Source organism: Melitaea cinxia, chromosome 2, assembly GCF_905220565.1.
Source record: "Melitaea cinxia chromosome 2, ilMelCinx1.1, whole genome shotgun sequence".
In the NCBI taxonomy this organism is placed as follows: Eukaryota; Metazoa; Arthropoda; class Insecta; order Lepidoptera; family Nymphalidae; genus Melitaea; species Melitaea cinxia.
In genome coordinates, this window is record NC_059395.1 from 3,126,055 (window position 1) to 3,151,049 (window position 24,995).

Consider the following 24,995-nt stretch of genomic DNA (forward strand, 5'->3'; position numbering starts at 1 on the left):
GTAGTACCCAAGAAGAGCCCTAAATTGTTATCAAAAAAACTAACTTCCATTTACATTAACAAGTAATAAAATAAGAATATCATAAACGTAGATACTCGAAAAAATGGCCAATTAAACACGCATTATTAGGGAAAAACATACAGTTTGTGTTTACAATATTGTTTGATAATAATATTTACTGCGATCTAAGCCGGTGGCACGGAGTACAGTTAACAAAGAGTATATAAGTATATAAAGCTGGTGGATAAGTTAATTAGTTGAACGATGCACGGCATTCCGCAAAGACAAAGTTTCGACCCATTACCATTTTTATTCGAAACCGAAACTAAATTTTTTGCCGAAACCGAAATCGAAATTTCGGTCGGTCTTAGAAATAAACCGAAATATTAAAACCACACTGGTTACTTGATAGTTTTAATACAATATGTTACAACATCTATGGGGTCATTTTTGAACTAACAGCTTATGATAGGCATAGACACAGTAAATTTTTACTAGTAGGATAAAGTGACAGCAGTCAATTTGTCACCTTGTTATTTTTGTGTATGATTGATCGTCGCAAATAAATTAATGTAAATCATAATATTTATACACGATTTAGTTTAAAACCTGATCTAATGCCATTAACAGCGCGACAACGTAGTATCCACAATAAGAATGGAGCGAAAAGATCAGCTAGTTTTAGCAAAGGGAAACGAACACGCAAATCAAGCGAGGGGTAATAATTGTGTTATTTAATTAAAACTTACTTTCGGTAAACAACGTAGCGCTTATTATGAATTTAATTTTTAATTTTATGACAATAAAAATATCGATTTCTTTCACAATACGTAAAAATAACCTCAATTTTATTAAGTAAACAATGTATTATTTTGTTTCTATATTTTTCTGTTTTTGTTTTGTGTCGAAACATAAAAAAAGTTACATAAAGGATACATTATCTACTATAGCTTTCTTTATGTTTATTTAGCTTTTGTTTTTATTTTTTTTTAGTTTATTATTTTGGTAAATTAATATTAAAATGGAATTTTTAGGGAGTATCTATACACCAATGCTCCGTCAGATCTACGGAGTATAGCATATCCTGGAGGCGCAGTGGCGTTAGGATTACTACTCGTAGCTCGTCTTGCTTCAGCATATTGGGGACACATAGCTGACTGTGATGAAACATACAATTATTGGGAACCTTTGCATTTTTTAGGTATTATAGACTATAAAATATTTAAAACAAAACATTAGTATAAATTAATAAAAAATATTCTTGATTTTATTAAGTGCTCACAAATGCATACTTTTTATCTTCTCTGAATAAAAAAAATTATTTATTTAATTTAAACTGTTATCTGTAGTAAATAAAATTAGATATCAATTGACACTGAAGTTAAATGAAAAACTTTATCCCAAAAAAGACTATAAATACAACCTTATTTTTAAATCTTTTATTCTAGTATATGGCAATGGTCTTCAAACATGGGAATACAGTCCAGTTTATGCTATCCGCTCTTATATGCCTCTATGGCTCTTTGCCGTGCCAGCAAAGATTATGTCCTATATGATGACACCCGTATCTGTGTTTTATACTCTGAGGGCTTTGCTTGCTGTACTGACTGCATGTGCTGAACTTATGTTCTATAAGTAAGTACAATGATAAATATTTGTGTTAGCTCTGAACAAAAAAGCAAGCAACATCAATTTACAAGTAATAAAGTGAAAACATCATTAAAATTATATTTATCATAGCATCCCTACTTTTCCCGTGGGTGTCATAAGAGGCGACTAAGGGATAACACAGTTCCACTACCACCTTGGAACTTAAAAAGCCGACCGATGGCAGGATAGCCATCAACCTACTGGCTTTGAAAAACACAGGCCAAAGACGGGTAGCATCGTCTTCTGCGTGACATAGCCAGTCTTGCGGTCACTAATCTGCCAGCCCAGCGTGGTGACTATGGGCAAAACACATGAGTTCTCGCCATTTTTGGCGCAAACTTGGGGAGGCCTATGTCCAATAGTGGACTGCAATAGGCTGAAGTTTAGGGATAACACAGAAAGTACTTGTCAGATATCACCAATTGATAAGCCCAACTTTTCACCCCCAAAAAAAAGACATTGAAAAACAGTAAAATTGAGAATCTGCTCTTTTTTTGGAAGTTGATTAAAAATGATTGTTTTTCTTATTTACTTAATGTTTATGTACTTCCAATAGGGCAGTATGCCATGAATTTGGTGTGCATGTTGGAAGAGTATGGCTATGCCTTACGCTACCAGCTGCGGGATGCTTTGCATCCTCAGCAGCGATGTTACCGTCAGCTTGGAGCTCAGCTCTTGTCTCTGCTGCGCTGGCTTGCTGGTGGAGGAGACGATACCCCCCAGCTGTTCTGTTTATAGCAGCTACTGCACTACTGAGTAAGTATACAGTATAGTTTTATTCTGTGAAATATATAACAAAATTTTGAATATCGTGTACATGTATATTAGTCAGCTGTTACTTAGAATTCAGGCATTTGTGTAATGCCTTTGCAAGTTAAATAATAAATACAAAGAAAATTACTTCACAACCAACTTTTTCATTTCAGGTTGGCCATTCACAGCTCTACTGGGAGTACCGATAGCCATTGATATGCTCTTACTCAAACAACAATACCTGGATTTCTTTAAATGGTCCTTTGTAGCCCTGATCACACTTCTTGTACCAACAGTATTGGTGGATTCATGGCATTATGGTCGCTTAGTTGTTGCTCCTTGGAACATAGTAGCATATAATATATTCACTGAACACGGACCTGATTTGTATGGTGTGGAACCTTGGACGTATTATTTCGTGAATGGATTTTTGAATTTTAATATTATTTGGGTGAGTTTTTTATGTGATATAAAAATTTTGTATTGTATTGACAAAAGGTTTATTTTTGTCAATGTACTGTGTAAATAAAAACCCATGACATCTAAACGGTCAGCTTTGGTTACAACAAATACATTGAGTACAGTTGAGCAGAATTGAATACTCCAGACTAGACAATGCTGACCCCAGTTGTGTGTAATCAAAGTAAAAGCTGTTTACTATTAAATACAGTTATGTAATTAAGATATAGATCAGAGGTACGTACAACTGAAAACAGCTGCATACAATTGAGCACTATTGAGCATAACTAGGCTCTACTAAACAAAGCACGAGTACAAAGCTGAGCTTAATACTTACATTAAGCTCAGCTTTGTACTCGTGAGCACGATTAAGCACACCTGTGTAGAGCTGAGCACTCATGCGCACGATTAAATACTCCTGAGGACAGCTGAGCTCTACTAAGCATAGTTGAGCACATCTGAGCGCTTGTTAGCAAAGCTAAGTGTGGTGAGTTCGCAGGTGCTGTCGCTGTCGGCGCCGGCGCTTCTGTTAGCGGGCGCGGCGGCGTGCCGCTCCTCGCGCGCGGCCTTCTGCACGCCCTACTGGCTGAGCCTGGCGCCGCTCGCGCTGTGGCTCGCCGTCTTCCTCGCGCAGCCGCACAAGGAGGAGCGGTGAGTGTGACGCCGCTCTACATTACACGCTAGTACCTTCTGCACGCCCTACTGGCTGAGCCTGGCGCCGCTCGCGCTGTGGCTCGCCGTCTTCCTCGCGCAGCCGCACAAGGAGGAGCGGTGAGTGTGACGCCGCTCTACATTACACGCTAGTACCTTCTGCACGCCCTACTGGCTGAGCCTGGCGCCGCTCGCGCTGTGGCTCGCCGTCTTCCTCGCGCAGCCGCACAAGGAGGAGCGGTGAGTGTGACGCCGCTCTACATTACACGCTAGTACCTTCTGCACGCCCTACTGGCTGAGCCTGGCGCCGCTCGCGCTGTGGCTCGCCGTCTTCCTCGCGCAGCCGCACAAGGAGGAGCGGTGAGTGTGACGCCGCTCTACATTACACGCTAGTACCTTCTGCACGCCCTACTGGCTGAGCCTGGCGCCGCTCGCGCTGTGGCTCGCCGTCTTCCTCGCGCAGCCGCACAAGGAGGAGCGGTGAGTGTGACGCCGCTCTACATTACACGCTAGTACCTTCTGCACGCCCTACTGGCTGAGCCTGGCGCCGCTCGCGCTGTGGCTCGCCGTCTTCCTCGCGCAGCCGCACAAGGAGGAGCGGTGAGTGTGACGCCGCTCTACATTACACGCTAGTACCTTCTGCACGCCCTACTGGCTGAGCCTGGCGCCGCTCGCGCTGTGGCTCGCCGTCTTCCTCGCGCAGCCGCACAAGGAGGAGCGGTGAGTGTGACGCCGCTCTACATTACACGCTAGTACCTTCTGCACGCCCTACTGGCTGAGCCTGGCGCCGCTCGCGCTGTGGCTCGCCGTCTTCCTCGCGCAGCCGCACAAGGAGGAGCGGTGAGTGTGACGCCGCTCTACATTACACGCTAGTACCTTCTGCACGCCCTACTGGCTGAGCCTGGCGCCGCTCGCGCTGTGGCTCGCCGTCTTCCTCGCGCAGCCGCACAAGGAGGAGCGGTGAGTGTGACGCCGCTCTACATTACACGCTAGTACCTTCTGCACGCCCTACTGGCTGAGCCTGGCGCCGCTCGCGCTGTGGCTCGCCGTCTTCCTCGCGCAGCCGCACAAGGAGGAGCGGTGAGTGTGACGCCGCTCTACATTACACGCTAGTACCTTCTGCACGCCCTACTGGCTGAGCCTGGCGCCGCTCGCGCTGTGGCTCGCCGTCTTCCTCGCGCAGCCGCACAAGGAGGAGCGGTGAGTGTGACGCCGCTCTACATTACACGCTAGTACCTTCTGCACGCCCTACTGGCTGAGCCTGGCGCCGCTCGCGCTGTGGCTCGCCGTCTTCCTCGCGCAGCCGCACAAGGAGGAGCGGTGAGTGTGACGCCGCTCTACATTACACGCTAGTACCTTCTGCACGCCCTACTGGCTGAGCCTGGCGCCGCTCGCGCTGTGGCTCGCCGTCTTCCTCGCGCAGCCGCACAAGGAGGAGCGGTGAGTGTGACGCCGCTCTACATTACACGCTAGTACCTTCTGCACGCCCTACTGGCTGAGCCTGGCGCCGCTCGCGCTGTGGCTCGCCGTCTTCCTCGCGCAGCCGCACAAGGAGGAGCGGTGAGTGTGACGCCGCTCTACATTACACGCTAGTACCTTCTGCACGCCCTACTGGCTGAGCCTGGCGCCGCTCGCGCTGTGGCTCGCCGTCTTCCTCGCGCAGCCGCACAAGGAGGAGCGGTGAGTGTGACGCCGCTCTACATTACACGCTAGTACCTTCTGCACGCCCTACTGGCTGAGCCTGGCGCCGCTCGCGCTGTGGCTCGCCGTCTTCCTCGCGCAGCCGCACAAGGAGGAGCGGTGAGTGTGACGCCGCTCTACATTACACGCTAGTACCTTCTGCACGCCCTACTGGCTGAGCCTGGCGCCGCTCGCGCTGTGGCTCGCCGTCTTCCTCGCGCAGCCGCACAAGGAGGAGCGGTGAGTGTGACGCCGCTCTACATTACACGCTAGTACCTTCTGCACGCCCTACTGGCTGAGCCTGGCGCCGCTCGCGCTGTGGCTCGCCGTCTTCCTCGCGCAGCCGCACAAGGAGGAGCGGTGAGTGTGACGCCGCTCTACATTACACGCTAGTACCTTCTGCACGCCCTACTGGCTGAGCCTGGCGCCGCTCGCGCTGTGGCTCGCCGTCTTCCTCGCGCAGCCGCACAAGGAGGAGCGGTGAGTGTGACGCCGCTCTACATTACACGCTAGTACCTTCTGCACGCCCTACTGGCTGAGCCTGGCGCCGCTCGCGCTGTGGCTCGCCGTCTTCCTCGCGCAGCCGCACAAGGAGGAGCGGTGAGTGTGACGCCGCTCTACATTACACGCTAGTACCTTCTGCACGCCCTACTGGCTGAGCCTGGCGCCGCTCGCGCTGTGGCTCGCCGTCTTCCTCGCGCAGCCGCACAAGGAGGAGCGGTGAGTGTGACGCCGCTCTACATTACACGCTAGTACCTTCTGCACGCCCTACTGGCTGAGCCTGGCGCCGCTCGCGCTGTGGCTCGCCGTCTTCCTCGCGCAGCCGCACAAGGAGGAGCGGTGAGTGTGACGCCGCTCTACATTACACGCTAGTACCTTCTGCACGCCCTACTGGCTGAGCCTGGCGCCGCTCGCGCTGTGGCTCGCCGTCTTCCTCGCGCAGCCGCACAAGGAGGAGCGGTGAGTGTGACGCCGCTCTACATTACACGCTAGTACCTTCTGCACGCCCTACTGGCTGAGCCTGGCGCCGCTCGCGCTGTGGCTCGCCGTCTTCCTCGCGCAGCCGCACAAGGAGGAGCGGTGAGTGTGACGCCGCTCTACATTACACGCTAGTACCTTCTGCACGCCCTACTGGCTGAGCCTGGCGCCGCTCGCGCTGTGGCTCGCCGTCTTCCTCGCGCAGCCGCACAAGGAGGAGCGGTGAGTGTGACGCCGCTCTACATTACACGCTAGTACCTTCTGCACGCCCTACTGGCTGAGCCTGGCGCCGCTCGCGCTGTGGCTCGCCGTCTTCCTCGCGCAGCCGCACAAGGAGGAGCGGTGAGTGTGACGCCGCTCTACATTACACGCTAGTACCTTCTGCACGCCCTACTGGCTGAGCCTGGCGCCGCTCGCGCTGTGGCTCGCCGTCTTCCTCGCGCAGCCGCACAAGGAGGAGCGGTGAGTGTGACGCCGCTCTACATTACACGCTAGTACCTTCTGCACGCCCTACTGGCTGAGCCTGGCGCCGCTCGCGCTGTGGCTCGCCGTCTTCCTCGCGCAGCCGCACAAGGAGGAGCGGTGAGTGTGACGCCGCTCTACATTACACGCTAGTACCTTCACTGTTAAACGGGATCGGTTACTGGTATATGAAGGTTGAATATCGATATGTTGTGTAATCCATTCTAATGTAATGCAGATTGTAGTAAAAAGACCGGCCTTGTAACTAAAAAACAAACTTATTTGGACCCCATTTCTGTAATTAAATGTTGACAAAATCACACGTGTATTAAAATGAAACAAAATTAAAAATATTATAGTATACTCGTATAAGAATTTACACTGATCGAGAAGTTTGATGTGAGTCACTACTTGTATTTTTCTAGTTACTACCAATTTTATCAGTTACTTGAGCGTGAGATAACATTTATCGGCAATCAATGAAACAGGCACTAAATATATAGAAACATTAGAAACATGAGAATGTCAATGTTTGTGTCACCTTCATAAATTTTATTTGAAATTCTCAGGTTCCTGTACCCAGTGTACAGCATGATAGTCCTGGCCGGGGCTATATCTATCGACTGTCTCCAGAAGTTGACGTTCGCTGTCGGAACGGAAATCTTTCGCTGGCGTAAAGAAAGAGAAAGAAGACACTACTTGGTGTACACTGGTCCACTCGTTGTGATGATTGTACTGCTTGCTGGACTTGGAAGTGAGTTACAGACTTTATTTTATGTTTATTTTACGCTATAAGTGTTCGTGTGTATTGATATATTTTGGGTTAGATATCTTAAGAAATTATTGGGATATCAATTGTGCTCAAACTTAATTTTCAACTTCATTCAAATTTCAACGATCACGGCAAAGTTATGGCACGTAACATAAGGCTGGACATTCTTGGCTATACGTATTAGTATTGTACCCGATCGATAAAGGCTCTAAAGCGCAAACGCGTATTGGTCTGGTATTGGGTGAGATTAAATTTGATTTGTCCTACATACAAAGAAAATCATTTAAATAGAGGCATTATAGTATATAGCATTAGGCACCTGATATACATCTAAGACTACATTATAATAATTGTTTACTAACCAACGAATAGAAACTGACTTCAATTTTAATCGAAAAAACAGTCAATTAAATACGCATAATTAGGGATATCTCAAAAATTAGTAATCAGACCTTGATCAAATATAAATGATACCAGACGGAAGCACCAAGCGATTCAAAAAAAGACATACAAATAGGTAGTCCCAATAAAAAAAAAAAAAAAAAAATATATATATATATATATACAGTCGAGTTGAGACCTTTTGTTTTTGAAGTGGGCTAAAAATAACTATTTCCCCAGATATATCACGTATAACGGCGCTCTACAACCACTATCAAGGACCGATGACGATACTCCGACACCTGCCCGAAGATAACAGCGGTCAGATGAACGTCTGCTTTGGTAAAGACTGGTACAGATCTCCGTCCAGTTTCCACTTACCCGACAGCTACAGGATTCGATTTATACCCAGCGAGTTCAGTGGTCAACTACCGGCGCCCTTTTATGAAGGACATAATGGTGAGATTCGCTTGAATACCTTATATGAGATTGTATGAGATTTGTTATGTTGGGTCTTAATGGGTCTTCGAAGTCTGATTTAAATGTTTGTGGATCTTTAGCTAGTTGACAGTGTTAGCCTATAAATATTGAAAAATTTGTAAAAAACTTTTCATCGTAAAGATAGACTGGTAAAATAATTAAAATTATCGAAAGAGTAACTAATCTTCTTATTGAGTGCTCTCAATATTTTCTGTCCAATTTTGTATGAATTAAAATTTCTTCATATTAATAATATCTTTCATGTTAGCGCGATTTTAAATTAAACTTAATCACGACTATTTAAAAATAGGGGTTGGTGGTAGAAGGGTGAAAATTTAGGGTTGTATGAATTTTTAACGCCAAACATAATAAAATAAAAAATAAATATTTTATCTAAAAAAAAAAAAATTAGTGTTGGACTACCCTTAATATTTCGGGGGATGAAAAATAGATGTTGTTCGATTCTCAGACCTACCCAATATGCACACAAAATTTCATGAGAATCAGTCAAGCCGTTGCGGAGGAGTTTAACTACAAACACCGCGACACGAGAATTTTATATATTAGATAAAATACTATAATATGACGGTAATTTGTATTTTTTCTCCAGCTACCCGCATCATCCATCCATACTTCAACGACCTAAACAGAGGCGATAACCGAACGTACCTACAACCGAGCAAGTGCCACTACCTCGTCGACTCGGACATCGGTACCCCAACGAAGTTACAACCACCCTACCATAAAAACGTGAACACGTGGGAGATAATAGCATCAGTACCTATCTTAGATGCGTCTAAATCCCATAAGATTTTTAGAGCATTTTACGTTCCTATGCTGTCGAATAAAAACATCGTGTATGCGAATTTGTATCTATTAAGGAATAAAATTATCAAATATTAGATATAATTGTGTAATAAATTATATTTAAACGACTTGGGTATAGTTTTTAGATGTGAAACATTTAATAGTAAATGGGTTTTTAACCGACTTCGTAAAAGAAGGAGGTTTTTCAATTCGACATCGATAACTTCGTCGTTTATTAACCGATTTTGTTGATTCTTTTCTTGTTGGAAAGGAGATATCCCTAGGGTGGTACCGTGATAAGGAAACGAGGATCTGATGATGGTATCCCAGAGAAATCGAGGGGAACCTTCGAAAATCGAAGTGACGACTAGTGCGTTTGTTAGTTTTTTGCTAGCAAATACAATTATATTTGCCTTGACTAGACGTCGACTATCGTGTTTGTTGGATTAGCAACTAATTATTCTGAAAGTGATCTTAACAAATGTTTGTATGTGTTATACATACATTTGTCGTGTTCTGGTCGTTTGTGCTTGTGTTGTGTGTGTTTCCGTCTACAAATTATTAAAAAAAAAAAAATTAAACTTTTATTTGCTATTTGAATGATTGCAGTGTTACATGCTATAATTATTTAACATAATCAGCCTAACCATAAATTAATAATTAGGCTATATTAAATGACTTAGTGCCTATATATTTATAAATGCGTATAGATATAGAACTCTAAAATATTAAATGTTTCACATATACTTTTCGTCGTACTTTTTTATATTTTGTTATTTCATACATAAATGTATATTTTTTTGTATCGTAAAGTGTTATATTTTTTCTTTGTTTATTTAAAGCATTTATTTTTATGACAAGAACTTTTTCTTTTTTGTTATGTGCATTTATACTTGGGTAAATCAGGGCGTAATTTTTAAAACTAGTCAAATCATATTTTCCTTATTTTGAGATGACCTCTTTTAAAAAATATCTCCAGAAGTACGAAATTCTTTGCTATGTATGTTGCATTAAAATTTATAAAAATTAATAAAAATTAATTTACAATAAAATATCACCTAGGCAGTCATTTAGCTTGTAAATAAGAATTTACTAATTTGGATATTGGAAAACTTTCGCGACGTAGCGAAGCGATAACGATCTCTTACAATACAACCGCGCCTTTATCCCTTAATAAGACAAAATGAAAAAAAAAAAAACATTAATAATAGATTTAACAATTCATTTGATTGGTGATCTTGTAAGTACTGGATAGAGCCCTCTTCTATAAATAAGTGTTTAGAGAAATGAGTACCAATTATTTAAAAAAAAAGCTTTATCGCTTTTTGAAGTAAAACTTCTTTACGCGTGCTTTGTTTTTAAACATCCATAGGCCCTTAAGTGCCCATGCCTTTTTTATTTACATTTTTATTGTCAAAACGTTGAGGCGTATTATTTTCAACACTGCATGCTTAAAATTACGAACTAAAACTTATTTTCTCTTATTCGATGGTGAGTCCAAAACTGACCTTGAGAGATGCTCTATGAATTACTAACACACTACATTCATTATCAATATCATCATCATCATCATCATCATCATCATCATCATCATCATCATCATTACAGCCTATACAGTCCACTGCTGGACATAGGCCTCCACAACTTTACGCCAACAATAACGTGAACTCATGTGTTCATGTGTCATTCTTTATACATTACATTAATATTTATCACATATCTTATGCTCTATAATGGTAATTCACCGCATTGTCGACGGCCAAACTCATTTTTCTAAATCAGCGCCCGCTGCCAGCTTCGCGAGCACATCCTAAACCCTTTACGCATGCTTGAATTGGGGAGTAAGCTGGTGAATACGTGACGAGAGCGTTACGAAAAGTGTGATCGGGTGATGTGAACGGAAGTTGAGAAGGAGATATAAGTTAGAAGAAGATAGAAAGTGAGAGAGTTACGTTTCGTATATTACTGTATGAGCAAGTAAAGAAGTTTTACTTCAGTCGTGTGGTCTAAAGCACACTCGTTTTTTATTTCTTTTTAAACAATCCTCTACTATATATTTTAAGTCGATCCGAATCGCAGCATACTTGTTCTAAATTAAGTCTTAAAATATATAAAAATAAAAAAAAACGTTAATTTGTTTGTAATCGACAATATTAAAAACTATTACAAATTGATAATTCTATTAAAATGTTATATTGTCCAGTTTTATAAGTAAAATAGTTTCCAAACTAACACCAAATATAATTTAGCCCATCACCATTAGCTATAGAACTTGAGTCATAACACGAGCTTGACCACTTAGTTGGTCTTAGTAATGTAATTTAACAAATTAGATTTAATATACGAAGCTAGTCATAAGTAACTTATTTATCTTTTACTAGACAGATTTTGATACCGTTTGTATGTAGTTGCTTTACTAAGCAAAATTATACATTGAAAGATAATCGACCGTAAAAGAAAAAAAATATTGATGTAAGTTGAACGTAATTATGTAAACATTTATAATAACATCCGCGTTGGCGCAACGGTCACAGCCATGGATTGTACCTGTTGCGCTGGCGGTTGCGTGTTCGATCCCCGTACATGACAAACATTATGGGCCATACAAGTGTTTGCCGTGGTCTGGGTGGTTGTGCAGTCCTTGTGGGTCTCCCCACCGTGCGTCGGAGAGCACGTTAAAGAGTTGGCCCCGGTTGTTATCATGTACACCTAATAGCGATCGTTACTCATAGTATATTACTCATATATATCCGCCAAACCGCATTAGAACAAAGTGGTGAATTAAGCTCTGATCCTTCTCCTACATGGAGAAAGAGGCCTATAGTAGTGGGATATTACAGGCTGAAGCGAAGCGTTATAATAACATCGTTAATAAATAAAATACTGCACTGGGATTGACGTAGCGCCCGGGGCATAATACCATTTCAGCCCCCCCCCCCCTAATCGAAAACCATATAATATGTCCAGCAATTTTTTGTTTTGCGGAATATTTGGCGCTCCTCTGTTTGTAGCGCCCGGGGCATGCCCCCCCCCCCTACGCCCTCGCTACGCCACTCTACCGAAAGATATTTTGTTAAGGTATATCTATTTCGAGCTTATTCGTGGAAATTTATTACATTTTCAAGACAATAAGCGTTAATACATAAAAATTGTAGCTCGTTGATTGAGCAAATTCTACCTCCAATTTTATTGTTTTTTTATTACTATGTTTTTTTTATATACGAACTGTTAACCAGAATCTAAAAAAGTTATTGTAAAAGTTTCTGTTTTAATTTTAACACCTGTTTATTGACCTTTTTCATATCGCGGTATAATTGAGAGTTTATAACAATTCGTACAACAATTATATTGTTGTGTTCAAAGATTATGTTCCTAAGATATTTTTATTGTGTTACAAACCTGTAACGTTTTTTTTGCAATTTCTTAGTATATTTAGTAAAGCAATATTATAAATTGTTTCATAACATATCTAATTGTAAAATTTATAATAATATTATAAGTAAGATAATTCGTAGCTAGCTGATAAATTCTAAATGTAAAGGTAGAAATTATCTTTTGTCTATGACACTTCCGGTTCTTCATATCTTTGTGCGCCAATGAGTACATAGAATATTGTTAATATTTTGCATTTTTGTAAGCACATAATTCGTGTAATGTGAAAGTTGGTATTAAAATTTTGAAAAACAATCGTTGTTGTTTTATTAAGTAGAGAATTGACTGCTTCAGCAGGTCTAATTAAGGCTCATTTTTTTACATGACATGGTCGGCAAACAAGTGTACACCACACCTGATGTTAAGCGATCACCGTAGTCTATGGACGCTTGCAACACAAGAAGCATCGCAAACGCATTGGACGCTATCGACCCTACCCCAATCCCTCGCTTCCTTCCTTACCTTTCTCACCACAGGAATACAAAACTGCTTGAAAGCAGTATTATTTGATTGGGATCTTCTATAAGGTCGAGGTATTTTTCCAGTCGGGCTGCTCCATACTTTGAGCGGGATATTTTCTCTACGGTAGTTAGTTTTCTATTTTTGACGTTTTTGGTCTAAATTACCTACTTCTGATTGAAGCAAAGTTCTGTAAGCTTATATGTGTGGATAAATAAATTAATTCTAGAACACTTCCTAGTTTGTTTCTTTCGCGTACCCGTCGTGAACAAAAGTAAAACTAGCTGCTAAACTTATGAGCGTATATGACAATATATAAGATCAAAAGTAAAATCAAAAATAACTTTATTCAAATGGGCTTCAAAAACACTTCATAATATAGGTAACGTGTTGGTTGCGTTTTGTCGCGTAAATCGTATAGTTTTGCATCGTAATACTTCGATTTCCAACGACATTGTCATATAAAATTGATTGTGAAAAAATATTCATATCGTAATGAGACATCATGTTATTAGATTAGTCCCATTAAACAAAGCTCATCCTTATTATACCTAGCAGTAGGAATGTTGATATTAACAAAGATAATGTTTTGTGTATAATATAAAGTGTGTTCAAAAGATTACGTGGAATATCGTAGCCCACGGATTATTATCGTAACCAACGCGATGTCTATTGTTTTATATTAATAGTTTAAAGTAAGTAGCTTAATGTAGGTGTAATATTTTTTTTATGCTTACTTTATTTTATTGAACATTTTATTTATTATTTATTTTATTTATTTCTTTAATAAATTATTCGTGAAACATGAGAGAAATTGTTCATGTTCAAGTTGGAAGATGCGGAAATCAGATAGGATCGAAGGTATGTAGTATAGAGATAATGGAACTGCTTGACTAGTAATTTAACGAGATGACCTATTTGTTTTCTGATTACAGTTTTGGGAAGTTATATCAGACGAGCACGGCATTGACCCCAATGGTTGCTATTCTGGAAACTCTGACCTCCAACTCGAACGTATTAATGTATATTACAATGAAGCCGCTTGTAACAAATATGTACCACGAGCAGTTTTGGTTGACCTCGAACCAGGTTCCATGGACTCTCTACGAGCTGAACCATTTGGTCAACTTTTTCGCCCAGACAATATTGTCTACGGACTTACTGGTGCAGGTAATAATTGGGCAAAAGGTCATTATACTGAAGGCGCAGATTTACTTGAATCTATTCTCGATGTTATAAGAAAGGAAGCCGAAGGTTGTGACTGTCTTCAGGGTTTCCAAGTTGTTCATTCCATCGGAGGTGGCACAGGCTCCGGTTTAGGAACTCTCCTTCTAGCAAACCTAAGAGAGGAATACGCTGACAGAATTATTTTAACCTTCTCGGTCGTACCAAGTCCGAAAGTTTCCGATACAGTAGTTGAACCATACAACGCAACACTATCTGTTAACCAATTAATCGAAAATTGTGATGAAACATTTTGCATAGACAATGAGGCATTGTACGATATTTGCTTTCGAACTCTAAGGCTGAAAACACCGACATATGGAGACTTGAACCATTTGGTATCAGCAACAATGTCAGGTGTCACTACATGTCTTCGGTTTCCGGGACAGTTGAATGCAGATTTACGCAAATTAGCCGTTAATATGATCCCATTTCCGAGATTACATTTTTTCATGCCAGGGTTTGCTCCTCTCACTGCTCGTGGCAGCCAAAGATACCGTGCGTTGACGGTACCAGAGCTAACTCAACAGATGTTCGACGCTAAGAACATGATGGCAGCATGCGACCCTCGTCACGGTAGATACCTCACCGTTGCAGCTATCTTCCGCGGTCGAATGTCCATGAAGGAGGTAGATGAACAAATGTTAAACATTCAAAGCAAGAACAAGGATTACTTTGTTAAGTGGATACCTAACAACGTGAAAACAGCTGTCTGTGATATACCGCCACGTGGTTTGAAAATGTCATCCACTTTCATTGGTAATACAACAGCTATCCAGGAGCTTTTTAAAAGGATTTCAGAACAATTTACATCTATGTTTAGAAGGAAAGCGTTCGTACATTGGTATACTGGAGAAGGGATGGATGAAGCCGACTTTACAGAAGCTGATAATAATCTTAATGATCTCATTTCTGAATACCAACAGTATCAAGATGCAACCATAGATGACCAGGAATTTGAAAATGAAGAAGACGAAGCAACAGGCAATGATGAAAGTGATGAATGATTTAACTACCTATGTACGCATTATATTTGTTTGATAAATTATTTATATTATCGTTTTGTTGTCTTATTGAGTTATTTAAATAATTATCTATTTGCTTATTGCGTTTCACGTAACGAATACAAGTGAAACAGTCTTTTGTGTATGAGGAACTATATTTAACCGAACTACTATTATTTTCAAAGTAATGTTTGACTTCAACTAGATGGTTAATATAAACCATGTTCATAAAATCACTACGCTAATTTTGTTAATAACTCCTAATTATGAATACTTTTTCTACAATACTATAATTACTTTTCTTAAATACATCAAATATATTACTTTTAATATATTACTTTTCTTAAATACATCAAAACTCCTTTACAACCTTTTTAGTAATAACTATAGGCATCTAACATTATTAAGATTATATGAATTTATAAAAAGAACACTTTTTCCATTGTCACTGACATACAACTTTTTAGGGTCATTTTTTAAGAAAATTTAATGTAGGATGCACGTGTAGTGACTTAAAAATTTCTTTTTTTTTACTTTTTTATTTTTTTATAATAAGTCTGAGAAATCTGTAAATTTCACTAACTAGATTTTAGGCACAAAATTTCTAGTGATATATCAAAATGAGGGAAATCGTCCACATTCAAGCCGGACAATGCGGGAATCAAATCGGCGCTAAGGTAAAAAAAAACAATACCCAGCATTTTAGTTTAATGGTAAATTTAGTTCTATGTTCTTCATTAATATTCAAATCAAATTTTATTTCAGTTCTGGGAAGTGATATCAGATGAACACGGAATCGACCCCACAGGCGCCTATCAAGGAGACTGCGATTTGCAATTAGAACGCATCAACGTTTACTATAACGAAGCATCTGGTTGCAAGTATGTGCCACGCGCTATCCTGGTTGACTTAGAACCCGGAACGATGGATTCTGTACGATCAGGACCTTTTGGACAAATTTTCCGACCAGACAACTTCGTATTCGGACAATCAGGAGCTGGTAACAATTGGGCTAAAGGTCATTACACTGAAGGTGCAGAGTTAGTAGATTCTGTTCTCGATGTCGTTCGCAAAGAGGCAGAGGGTTGTGACTGTTTACAAGGTTTTCAGTTAACTCACTCGCTGGGAGGTGGCACAGGTTCAGGAATGGGGACATTGCTTATATCAAAAATAAGAGAAGAATATCCTGACAGAATTATGAATACATTTTCAGTTGTTCCCAGTCCCAAAGTTTCGGATACTGTTGTTGAACCTTACAATGCTACTTTATCAGTACATCAACTAGTAGAGAACACAGATGAAACTTACTGTATAGACAATGAAGCGTTGTACGACATTTGCTTCCGAACACTGAAATTAACAACACCAACTTATGGGGATTTAAATCATTTGGTATCAGCCACCATGTCCGGCGTGACTACATGCTTACGCTTCCCAGGGCAGTTGAACGCTGATTTGCGAAAACTTGCAGTAAACATGGTACCGTTTCCACGCTTACATTTCTTTATGCCTGGCTTTGCACCTCTCACTTCGAGAGGCAGTCAGCAATACCGCGCCTTAAGTGTACCCGAACTTACACAACAGATGTTTGACGCCAAGAATATGATGGCAGCTTGTGACCCACGACATGGGCGCTATCTCACCGTTGCTGCAGTTTTCCGTGGTCGTATGTCAATGAAGGAGGTGGACGAACAAATGCTTAATATACAGAATAAGAACAGCACTTATTTCGTTGAATGGATTCCGAATAACGTCAAAACTGCTGTCTGTGATATTCCGCCACGTGGCCTCAAAATGTCTGCTACATTTATAGGAAACACGACGGCTATTCAAGAATTGTTTAAAAGGATATCTGAACAGTTTACCGCCATGTTCAGACGAAAGGCGTTCTTGCACTGGTACACTGGAGAAGGTATGGATGAAATGGAATTCACAGAAGCAGAGAGTAACATGAACGACCTTGTGTCAGAGTACCAACAGTACCAGGATGCTACGGCTGATGACGAAGGTGATTTTGATGAAGAAGTCGAAGAGTGATTGATGTTTGTTATGTCCAGTGTCGCGTTTATAAAATTTGTTTTCTCTAGTGTTGTCTGTATCAGTTTTGTTTTTGTATGTGTGAAATAAATCGATTTTCGTTAATTTGTTTATTTAAATTAATTAAAACAGTATTTAAAAAAGTTAATTAGTCTTGCGACGTAGACCTTTGGTGCAATGAGTCTTGCAACGTAGACCTTTGGTTCAATGATTTTTTGCAAACGTAGACTTAGGCATGTAACAGTTTTGAAACGTACCCCTTTAATGCAATGAGTGTACGTATTGACCAACATAAATTACTGTAAATGAAAATTATCTGGAAAATCTAAAAAAACGTGTGTGGTTTCTTTATATTAATACGTGAAGCAAAAACTTGCGCGGATGGAGGAGTATGAATTTTCGTACACAATAGTCTTAGACAAAGAAACCTACTTTTAGTCGAGAAGGAATGTAGAATGTATGTTAAATATATTAAGTCAATAAAAAAAAACATTATATACACTGCCGTGTATTTGACACACACACGCATATTATACTCTTTTGTTGATTGTCAAAGTCTGTAGTCAAATGAAATAATTTACTAATTGTTTGCTAGCAAACGAAAAAAAACAGACTTCAATTACATCGACAAGTAAACACAACGTAAGTAGACGAAAAAAATTAACAAGCGCACTAGTCACCACTACGATTTTCGAAGATTCCCCTCGATTTATCTGGGATGCCAACATCAGACCTTGGTTTCTTATCATGGTCCCACCCTTGGGATCTCTCCTTTCCAATAAGAAAAGAATCGGCTAAATCGGTTCATAAACAAAAAAAAAAAAAAAATACATATACGGTCGAACTGAGAAACCTTTTTTGAAGTCTGTTAAATTTCAACCACTGGGCGACCGCTAGCATTTATTAATTTTATTGAGGTTTTAATATAATACTTTATAATAACACTTTCTTTATGAATCGTAAACAAATTAGCCTATATAGGTATATGTTTAAGTCCTGTTAAGTTAAAACTGTTACTTTAAAAAAGGTTTATATTACTTAAATAAAAATATTTTAGATTAGAAAACTATTTTATTTTTATGGATAAACATTTTTCGCCAAATATATTCATTCCTCCAATCCCTCCTCTCCTTCGGCTTCTTCATCGAATTCTCCTTCGTCATCAGCAGTCGCATCTTGATATTGTTGATACTCTGATATGAGATCATTCATGTTGCTCTCCGCTTCTGTAAACTCCATCTCATCCATTCCTTCACCGGTATACCAGTGCAGGAAAGCTTTCCTCCTGAACATCGCGACAAACTGTTCTGCTACTCGCTTAAAAACAATTTGTATAGCCGTTGTATTACCAATAAATGTTGACGCCATCTTCAAACCACGTGGGGGTATGTCACAAACTGCTATTTTACAGTTATTCGGAATCCACTCCACAAAGTATGTGCTGTTCTTATTCTGTATATTCATTATTTGCTCATCGACCTCTTTCATAGACATTCTGCCTCTAAATATCGTTGCCACAGTGAGATACCTTCCATGACGTGGGTCACATGCAACCATCATATTCTTAGCGTCAAACATTTGCAATGTTAATTCTGGTACGGTAAGAGCTCTGTACTGCTGAGCACCTCTCGATGTTAAGGGAGCAAAGCCAGGTGTGTAGAAATGGAGGCGAGGAAATGGCACCATATTAACGGCCAACTTTCGTAAATCCGCATTCAACTGTCCCGGAAATCGGAGGCAGGTCGTTATACCAGACATAGTAGCACAGACCAAATGATTTAGGTCACCATAAGTTGGTGTTGTAAGCTTCAGTGTTCTGAAACATATGTCGTATAGGGCTTCGTTGTCTAGACTAAAAGTATGGTCAGTATTTTCTACGAGTTGGTTTACTGATAGTGTTGTATTGTAGGGTTCTACAACACAGTCGGAAACTCGTGCACTTGGAAATATGGAGAATGACAGGATGATACGGTCCGGATACTCTTCTCGTATACGATTGATGAGTAACGTCCCCATGCCCGATCCAGTACCACCACCTAGTGAATGGAGCACTTGAAAGCCTTGCATACAATCGCAGCCTTCTGCTTCACGTCGGATAACATCAAGCGCCGATTCTAAGATCTCAACGCCTTCAGTATAGTGCCCTTTGGCCCAGTTATTAGCAGCTCCGCCTTGACCGTATACGAAGTTATCAGGGCGGTACAAGCAACCAAAGGGTCCGGAACGAACTGCATCCATAGTTGTAGGCTTAAGATCAACTAGTACAGCTCGTGGGACGTATTTTCCACCGGATGCCTCATTGTAGTAGACATTAATGCGTTCAAGTTGCAGATCCGAGTCACCGTGGTAACAACCACTGGGGTCGACGCCATGTTCGTCCGAAATCACCTCCCAGAACTGAAAATAAAGAAAAATTATCGTATTGTAATAATTATACTATGACATAACAGTAAACAATTTCCGCATATTTGTAGTTGAAGAAAACCAACCTTTCCTCCAATTTGATTTCCACACGAACCGACTTGAAGATTTATGATCTCTCGCATCTTGATAATTTATCAACTCTTGGGATTTATTACTTATAAATTTCTTTAAAAAAAAATTATCGAAAGATGTTGCGTAAATTGATGCTTAACATTAACTTAAAAGCTAATAAAAAAAATTATAAAAAATAACAATTCACGCTGTGCTCATCTTACGATGGATTTCAGATAAATGAACTGAAACATGGAACTTTATTCTAAAGATTTAAATTTGAATTCTGTATTTTATTCTTATTCTTAAAAAAGAAATTTTAGTCCACCAAAGAGTTACCCAGATGCGTGTAAGTTATTAAGTAGAATAAATATTCTACTTAATAACTTACCAATATGTTTGTAAAATAAAAATAAAAAGTGTAAATTTATTTATTTGTACAAATTGTTTCGAAAGGAAATAACTTATTTAAATTAGTCGTGCTTCGAAGCGCTACCTAGCTGAAATTTCCATGCACTGTAAGGCAAAGAAAATATTCAGGACTTTTCCGCCGAGTAGTTCGCAACTAGCTTAACAGATGTCGCTACGCGTAATAGGCTTGTTTTGTTTTCGGCAGCTATTGTCATAATGGTCATGGCGCTCGCTCGAAATGTCAGTGAGATAGCGACTCGTTATACAATGTGAATTGTTAGTTTATCCTGTATGATGTAGCCCTGTTTAATGTGTTCCGAGTGTGTAGCGAGCGAGCGCCCGTGGCGCGATGTCAGTGGCCGAAGGAAATGCAATCGGCGAAGAAAAGAAAGCGGGTTACTGTGAGGACAGCACGGATAGCGACAATGAAACGGAAAGGAAGGCCTTGCTCCGCAGAATGTCAACCAGCAAGTGCGTGGGGAGGCTGGTAAGTCGTGATCGCTTGTTTAGCGTTTGTTTTGGGGCAAACAGCGGCTATGTATGGGCGTGCCATCTGTCAGTGCGCGGGGCGGAGGGAGCCATGTGCCCGGAACGCGAGCGATGATCAATTTTTCGACGATTGTTTGTTTAGACACCGCATAATGCGATTAGTAATTATCGTGATTAAGCTGATGAGTGCGAGTAACGATATTTTAAACGCTATGTTATATTATAATTTCATCATATACTTACATAAACTTTCTACGTCGTTAGTTATTTGAAATAATGATTTATAAACGGAAATATAATTCAACGAAAAAAAAAAAACGTTTCCATTTAAATCTAAATATCTTCCATATACAATATTCATTTATCCTTTTATAATAATGATTTATTTTAACTTTAATGTATTTAGTAAAACATTATAATGTTATATTAGTAAGGAGGGCATTATGTAGTAGGTATAAGTTTTCCCGCGCAGACTAAACTAACGTAGACCTAGAAAGAAAGAGTCAGGACGCTAATATCTCTTAAGTAAAATTATTAATAAAAATCTTAGATAATCATATTTTATACAGTTTCTTTTTTATATCTCTAACAATGTTTAAAGATTTTTTTCGCATCTCAATGCGTAGAAGAATTACGAAACATAAAAATTGCAGAGGGTTGTTTAAAATTATTGTGTTCTTTGTAAAAAAGTATTTCGCATTTAAGAGTTATTCTTTACACTCACTTTCGCTATTGAAGTAAGAAGTGCATTTATAAGGTTAGTGACGTTAACGGATAAACCTCAAAAATAAATGCTCGATATATTTAATGTTCAATATTATACTTCTTAAAGTTATATTATAACTAGGTATTAATTAACTATTAACTAATTAACTAATTAGTACACACTGTATACTCGAATAAGGTCACAAAAATTATTATAGGTATAATATGTATATTAAATTAGCTATATACGCATAGTGTAGATATCCTGCGGTTTCAGGGAACCACTGGGGTAGAAGAACCCATTAGCACTAAAAGCCTTAATTACCGCTTTCTCTATATAATACTGTTAAGTAATTATTTTAAAACGCGAGTGTACTAAGTAACAGCTCTTTTATGAAAAGGTTTTGTTGCGATCCGACTTTAAAACAAGAAGATATTGTTGTATATATATTTATATACCAAATTAGTAATTTGAAATTATCAATCAATCAATACATATAATAAAAATGTAACGGATCGCAGTAGAAGATATATGAGAATAATTGTGTTTGTTCGCAAACGAAAAAACAAGACAAGTAATACAACGTAGGTAGATGAAAAAATAGTCAAGTAAATACGTGTTATCAAAGATTACTCAACAAGCTGTAATCAGATCTCGATGAAATTTAATTGTGACCATAACATAAACTTCAGCTTTCGACTAAATTAAAAATAATCAAAATCTGTACTGCCAGTAAAAAGTTATGCGTATAATACAACCTAGGTCGACGAAAAAATGCAAAGTAAAAACGCATTATTAGATATAACTTGAAAATTAGTTGTTAGATCTCAAATAAATTTAAATGGACTGACAAAAATGACACACACCACCTTTCGATTAAAAATTTTTTTGTCGAAATCGGTCCACCCAGTCAAAAGTTCTAAAATAACACATATATAAAAATAAACAGTCGAATTGAGAACTTCCTTCTTTTTTGGAACTCGGTTAAAAATATTATTGGGGCCTTTATTAACGCAAATAGCGACCAAAACAATGATTGTTAGAATTTTTGTCTGTTTGTCGGTTTGTCTGTACGTTTGTACACGCTAATCTCAGAAGCGGCTTATCCGATTCCTATCGCTAAATTGAGATATTTTCTGAATAAACTTTGTAATCGACATTATTTAACGAATAAAATTTTAACAATAAAGTTTCGTATTAGTCATATAGATGTTTGTAGAGGCCTGGGCGTTTGTATATTGTATGTGTTTCGGACCCCCGACATAAGATAAATCCTACGATCATTGAGTGTGAAGCGTTTGTTCAACAAAGTTTCAAAATACCTGAGAATATTTTTGCGATGCAAAATATTCCACCACATTGTTTCTATTCCAAAGATCTTATTTACATCGTAATTATGACGTAAAAAATCTAATCTGAGCGAATACATATTGAGTACTACTTATACTACGCATGATTCAGAATGTCGTTAGGACTGCCGTCCAGTACATATAGTAGGAGATCCGAATTTGAGACGAACTTGATCTACGTAATGGATGACAATTATTTTATATTTATTTTAGTATATTAGACAAATAATCGCGAAAGGGTTGGCTGGAAAATTCCTGGCCAGGCTGTATTATATTCACCAACCGTCATCAAACTAGATTCTTAACAGACAACTCCATGTCATCGTATACGCTACGAAACAGCGCTCATTTCGATGTAAGATTATTATTTAATTTTTATTCGTTAAGTAGATGGGTGAAGATTATGTCTCGTTCGGAGCTTAGACGAATACTTATTATATTTTAAGATTTAAAAAATGTATAAAGTAAAAAAGTAAATACCGAAAGTCTAAGACATAAAATATTATAATAATTTAATCTTGTATAAAAACGTTTTTTAGGTAGATTTTACATAATAAAATACTTTGTGAGTTTTAAAGTACACTTTTTGTTGACTTAACGTTTCGTAAGTTTTACTTCAGTCGCGTGGCGCGAAACCAAAGCACTCGTTTTTTTGTTAATAGAAATATTTTAATATGTTGCGGTTTTTATTTTAAATATTTTCTAATACTGTTTTTGTTTTCTAACAAAGTAAAGTTACGTGGCTTATATAGCGTTAGATAGCGTAGATTTTTGACTGGAATTATAACTTTGTATTCATGTTTACATACAAATGAAGTCCACATAATATAATGGATTAACATGTGCATATGTAATCCAGCTTACATTGTTAATTAGCTAGTGAGTTTGTGTTTCATTATTTTTGTTGGTTCAGTTGTCCCGAGCAACCATTAGGCTGAAATCAGGCCACACGCAGGTTTTTTTGCAACGTTAATGTTTGGTAAGTACATGAAAAGAATACACTGAGAATAGATGAACAGTACCGTATCATCGACAATACGTATTGATCCTCTTTATTACGTATCGTTATAAGTTTTCGTAACTTGTTTAGTGTATAGAGCGTTCAGACTAATCCAATAAAAAATATTTTGAAAGTTTATAATATAAGTGACTTACAGACATATTTAACAATCCATGACGTTCCCGACCTTAATGATCTAGAAATACGCAAAAAAATGAGCAAAAAAATAACGTTAGTTTTTATAATATAATAGCGGTCCTCCCCGGCTTCACACGGGTGCATTTCTGATACTATCAACAACAAAAGATAAGTTAGAAATCTCTGAAATTATCAGTATTTCTCTACGATATTATGCATGCAATCACCGTATAAATAATAATAATAATAATAATAATATTTATTGCCATGAAAGACTATACAATGAACTTATTTCTAACGGCATCTGCACTAAGCACAGCTTGTATCGCAGAAACCAGGCATGCAATTACCAGAAGAATAGTTTTTAGGCACAGCACGAGCCGATATAAACTATTTTATATACAATTACTAAACAAAATAAATTAAAATAAAATAATAAAACCATAATATTAAACGAAAAAATAACTTATTCTCGTTGTATTCGTGTATTTATAAGTGTGTGTATGTGTGTGTACGTGTGCATGTTCGTGTACGTGTGCATGTGAGTACGTGTGAGAGCGTGTACGTGTGAGTGCGTGTGTGTGGGTACAGAAGTTTTCCCCATTATTTATAGTAAGTTTTCTGTTTCTGCATAACCCAGCCCCAACAACCAGTGTTCAAGTACTTCTTTCAGTTCGTGAGTAGTGAGAGCATTTATTTTTATTTTACTGTGTACGCGGTTATATGGGCGCGGTAAAAGGTAGTGAGGATGTCGTTTTGCAAAGGTTGTTCGTGAAGAGGGAACCGGAATTCGGTATACTCGCTGCTTAAGTCTGTGCTCGTGATCTGGTAAGGCTACTAATTAAAAAAAACATCAAAATCCGTAGCGTAGTTTCAAATATCTAAGCATACAGACAGCGGGAAGCGACTTTATTTAGTACTACGGAGTGATTTTATTTTAATAACAAGTCCATAAAAAAATTCAAAAAGTAGTGAAATTTTGAAGATGTCAAAGTTGATTTGACTGTTTAGCAGGAATGCCAACAAAAATAAAGAGTCGGATATCCACTAATACGAACTTCTCCATCCCCTTTGAAACTGAGCAGACCTACTGACCTTTTTTTTAAGTATTCGCTCGAAGTCGGAAAACTTTTGTACTGAAATATACGCGCGAGTTTAAAGCCGGCACGATGATACTTGGGCTTACGTAAAACGCTCT

General features: G+C 39.1%; 4 protein-coding genes across 4 annotated transcripts; 3 read left to right on the forward strand and 1 right to left on the reverse strand.

Moving 5' to 3' along the window:
• The first annotated feature begins 533 nt into the window (after positions 1–533).
• Positions 534–9,198, forward strand: LOC123659707 (alpha-1,2-mannosyltransferase ALG9). Its single transcript, XM_045594896.1, has 9 exons — positions 534–718; positions 1,035–1,201; positions 1,449–1,635; positions 2,207–2,406; positions 2,577–2,854; positions 3,362–3,513; positions 7,203–7,387; positions 8,027–8,245; positions 8,877–9,198. The coding sequence occupies exons 1-9, from the start codon at positions 618–620 to the stop codon at positions 9,167–9,169; spliced, it is 1,782 nt and encodes a 593-aa protein (XP_045450852.1). The 5' UTR covers positions 534–617; the 3' UTR covers positions 9,170–9,198.
• A 4,570-nt stretch (positions 9,199–13,768) lies between these two features.
• LOC123662879 (tubulin beta chain-like) lies at positions 13,769–15,247 on the forward strand. The gene is made up of 2 exons (XM_045597665.1): positions 13,769–13,825; positions 13,900–15,247. The coding sequence occupies exons 1-2, from the start codon at positions 13,769–13,771 to the stop codon at positions 15,193–15,195; spliced, it is 1,353 nt and encodes a 450-aa protein (XP_045453621.1). The 3' UTR covers positions 15,196–15,247.
• Positions 15,248–15,812: 565 nt separating this feature from the next.
• On the forward strand, positions 15,813–17,326 carry LOC123662890 (tubulin beta chain). Its single transcript, XM_045597673.1, has 2 exons — positions 15,813–15,869; positions 15,958–17,326. The coding sequence occupies exons 1-2, from the start codon at positions 15,813–15,815 to the stop codon at positions 17,227–17,229; spliced, it is 1,329 nt and encodes a 442-aa protein (XP_045453629.1). The 3' UTR covers positions 17,230–17,326.
• Positions 17,327–18,280: 954 nt separating this feature from the next.
• On the reverse strand, positions 18,281–19,778 carry LOC123662900 (tubulin beta-4B chain-like). The gene is made up of 2 exons (XM_045597680.1): positions 19,719–19,778; positions 18,281–19,626 (listed from the first exon to the last, which is right to left on the reverse strand). The coding sequence occupies exons 1-2, from the start codon at positions 19,773–19,775 to the stop codon at positions 18,337–18,339; spliced, it is 1,347 nt and encodes a 448-aa protein (XP_045453636.1). The 5' UTR covers positions 19,776–19,778; the 3' UTR covers positions 18,281–18,336.
• Positions 19,779–24,995: the final 5,217 nt, after the last annotated feature.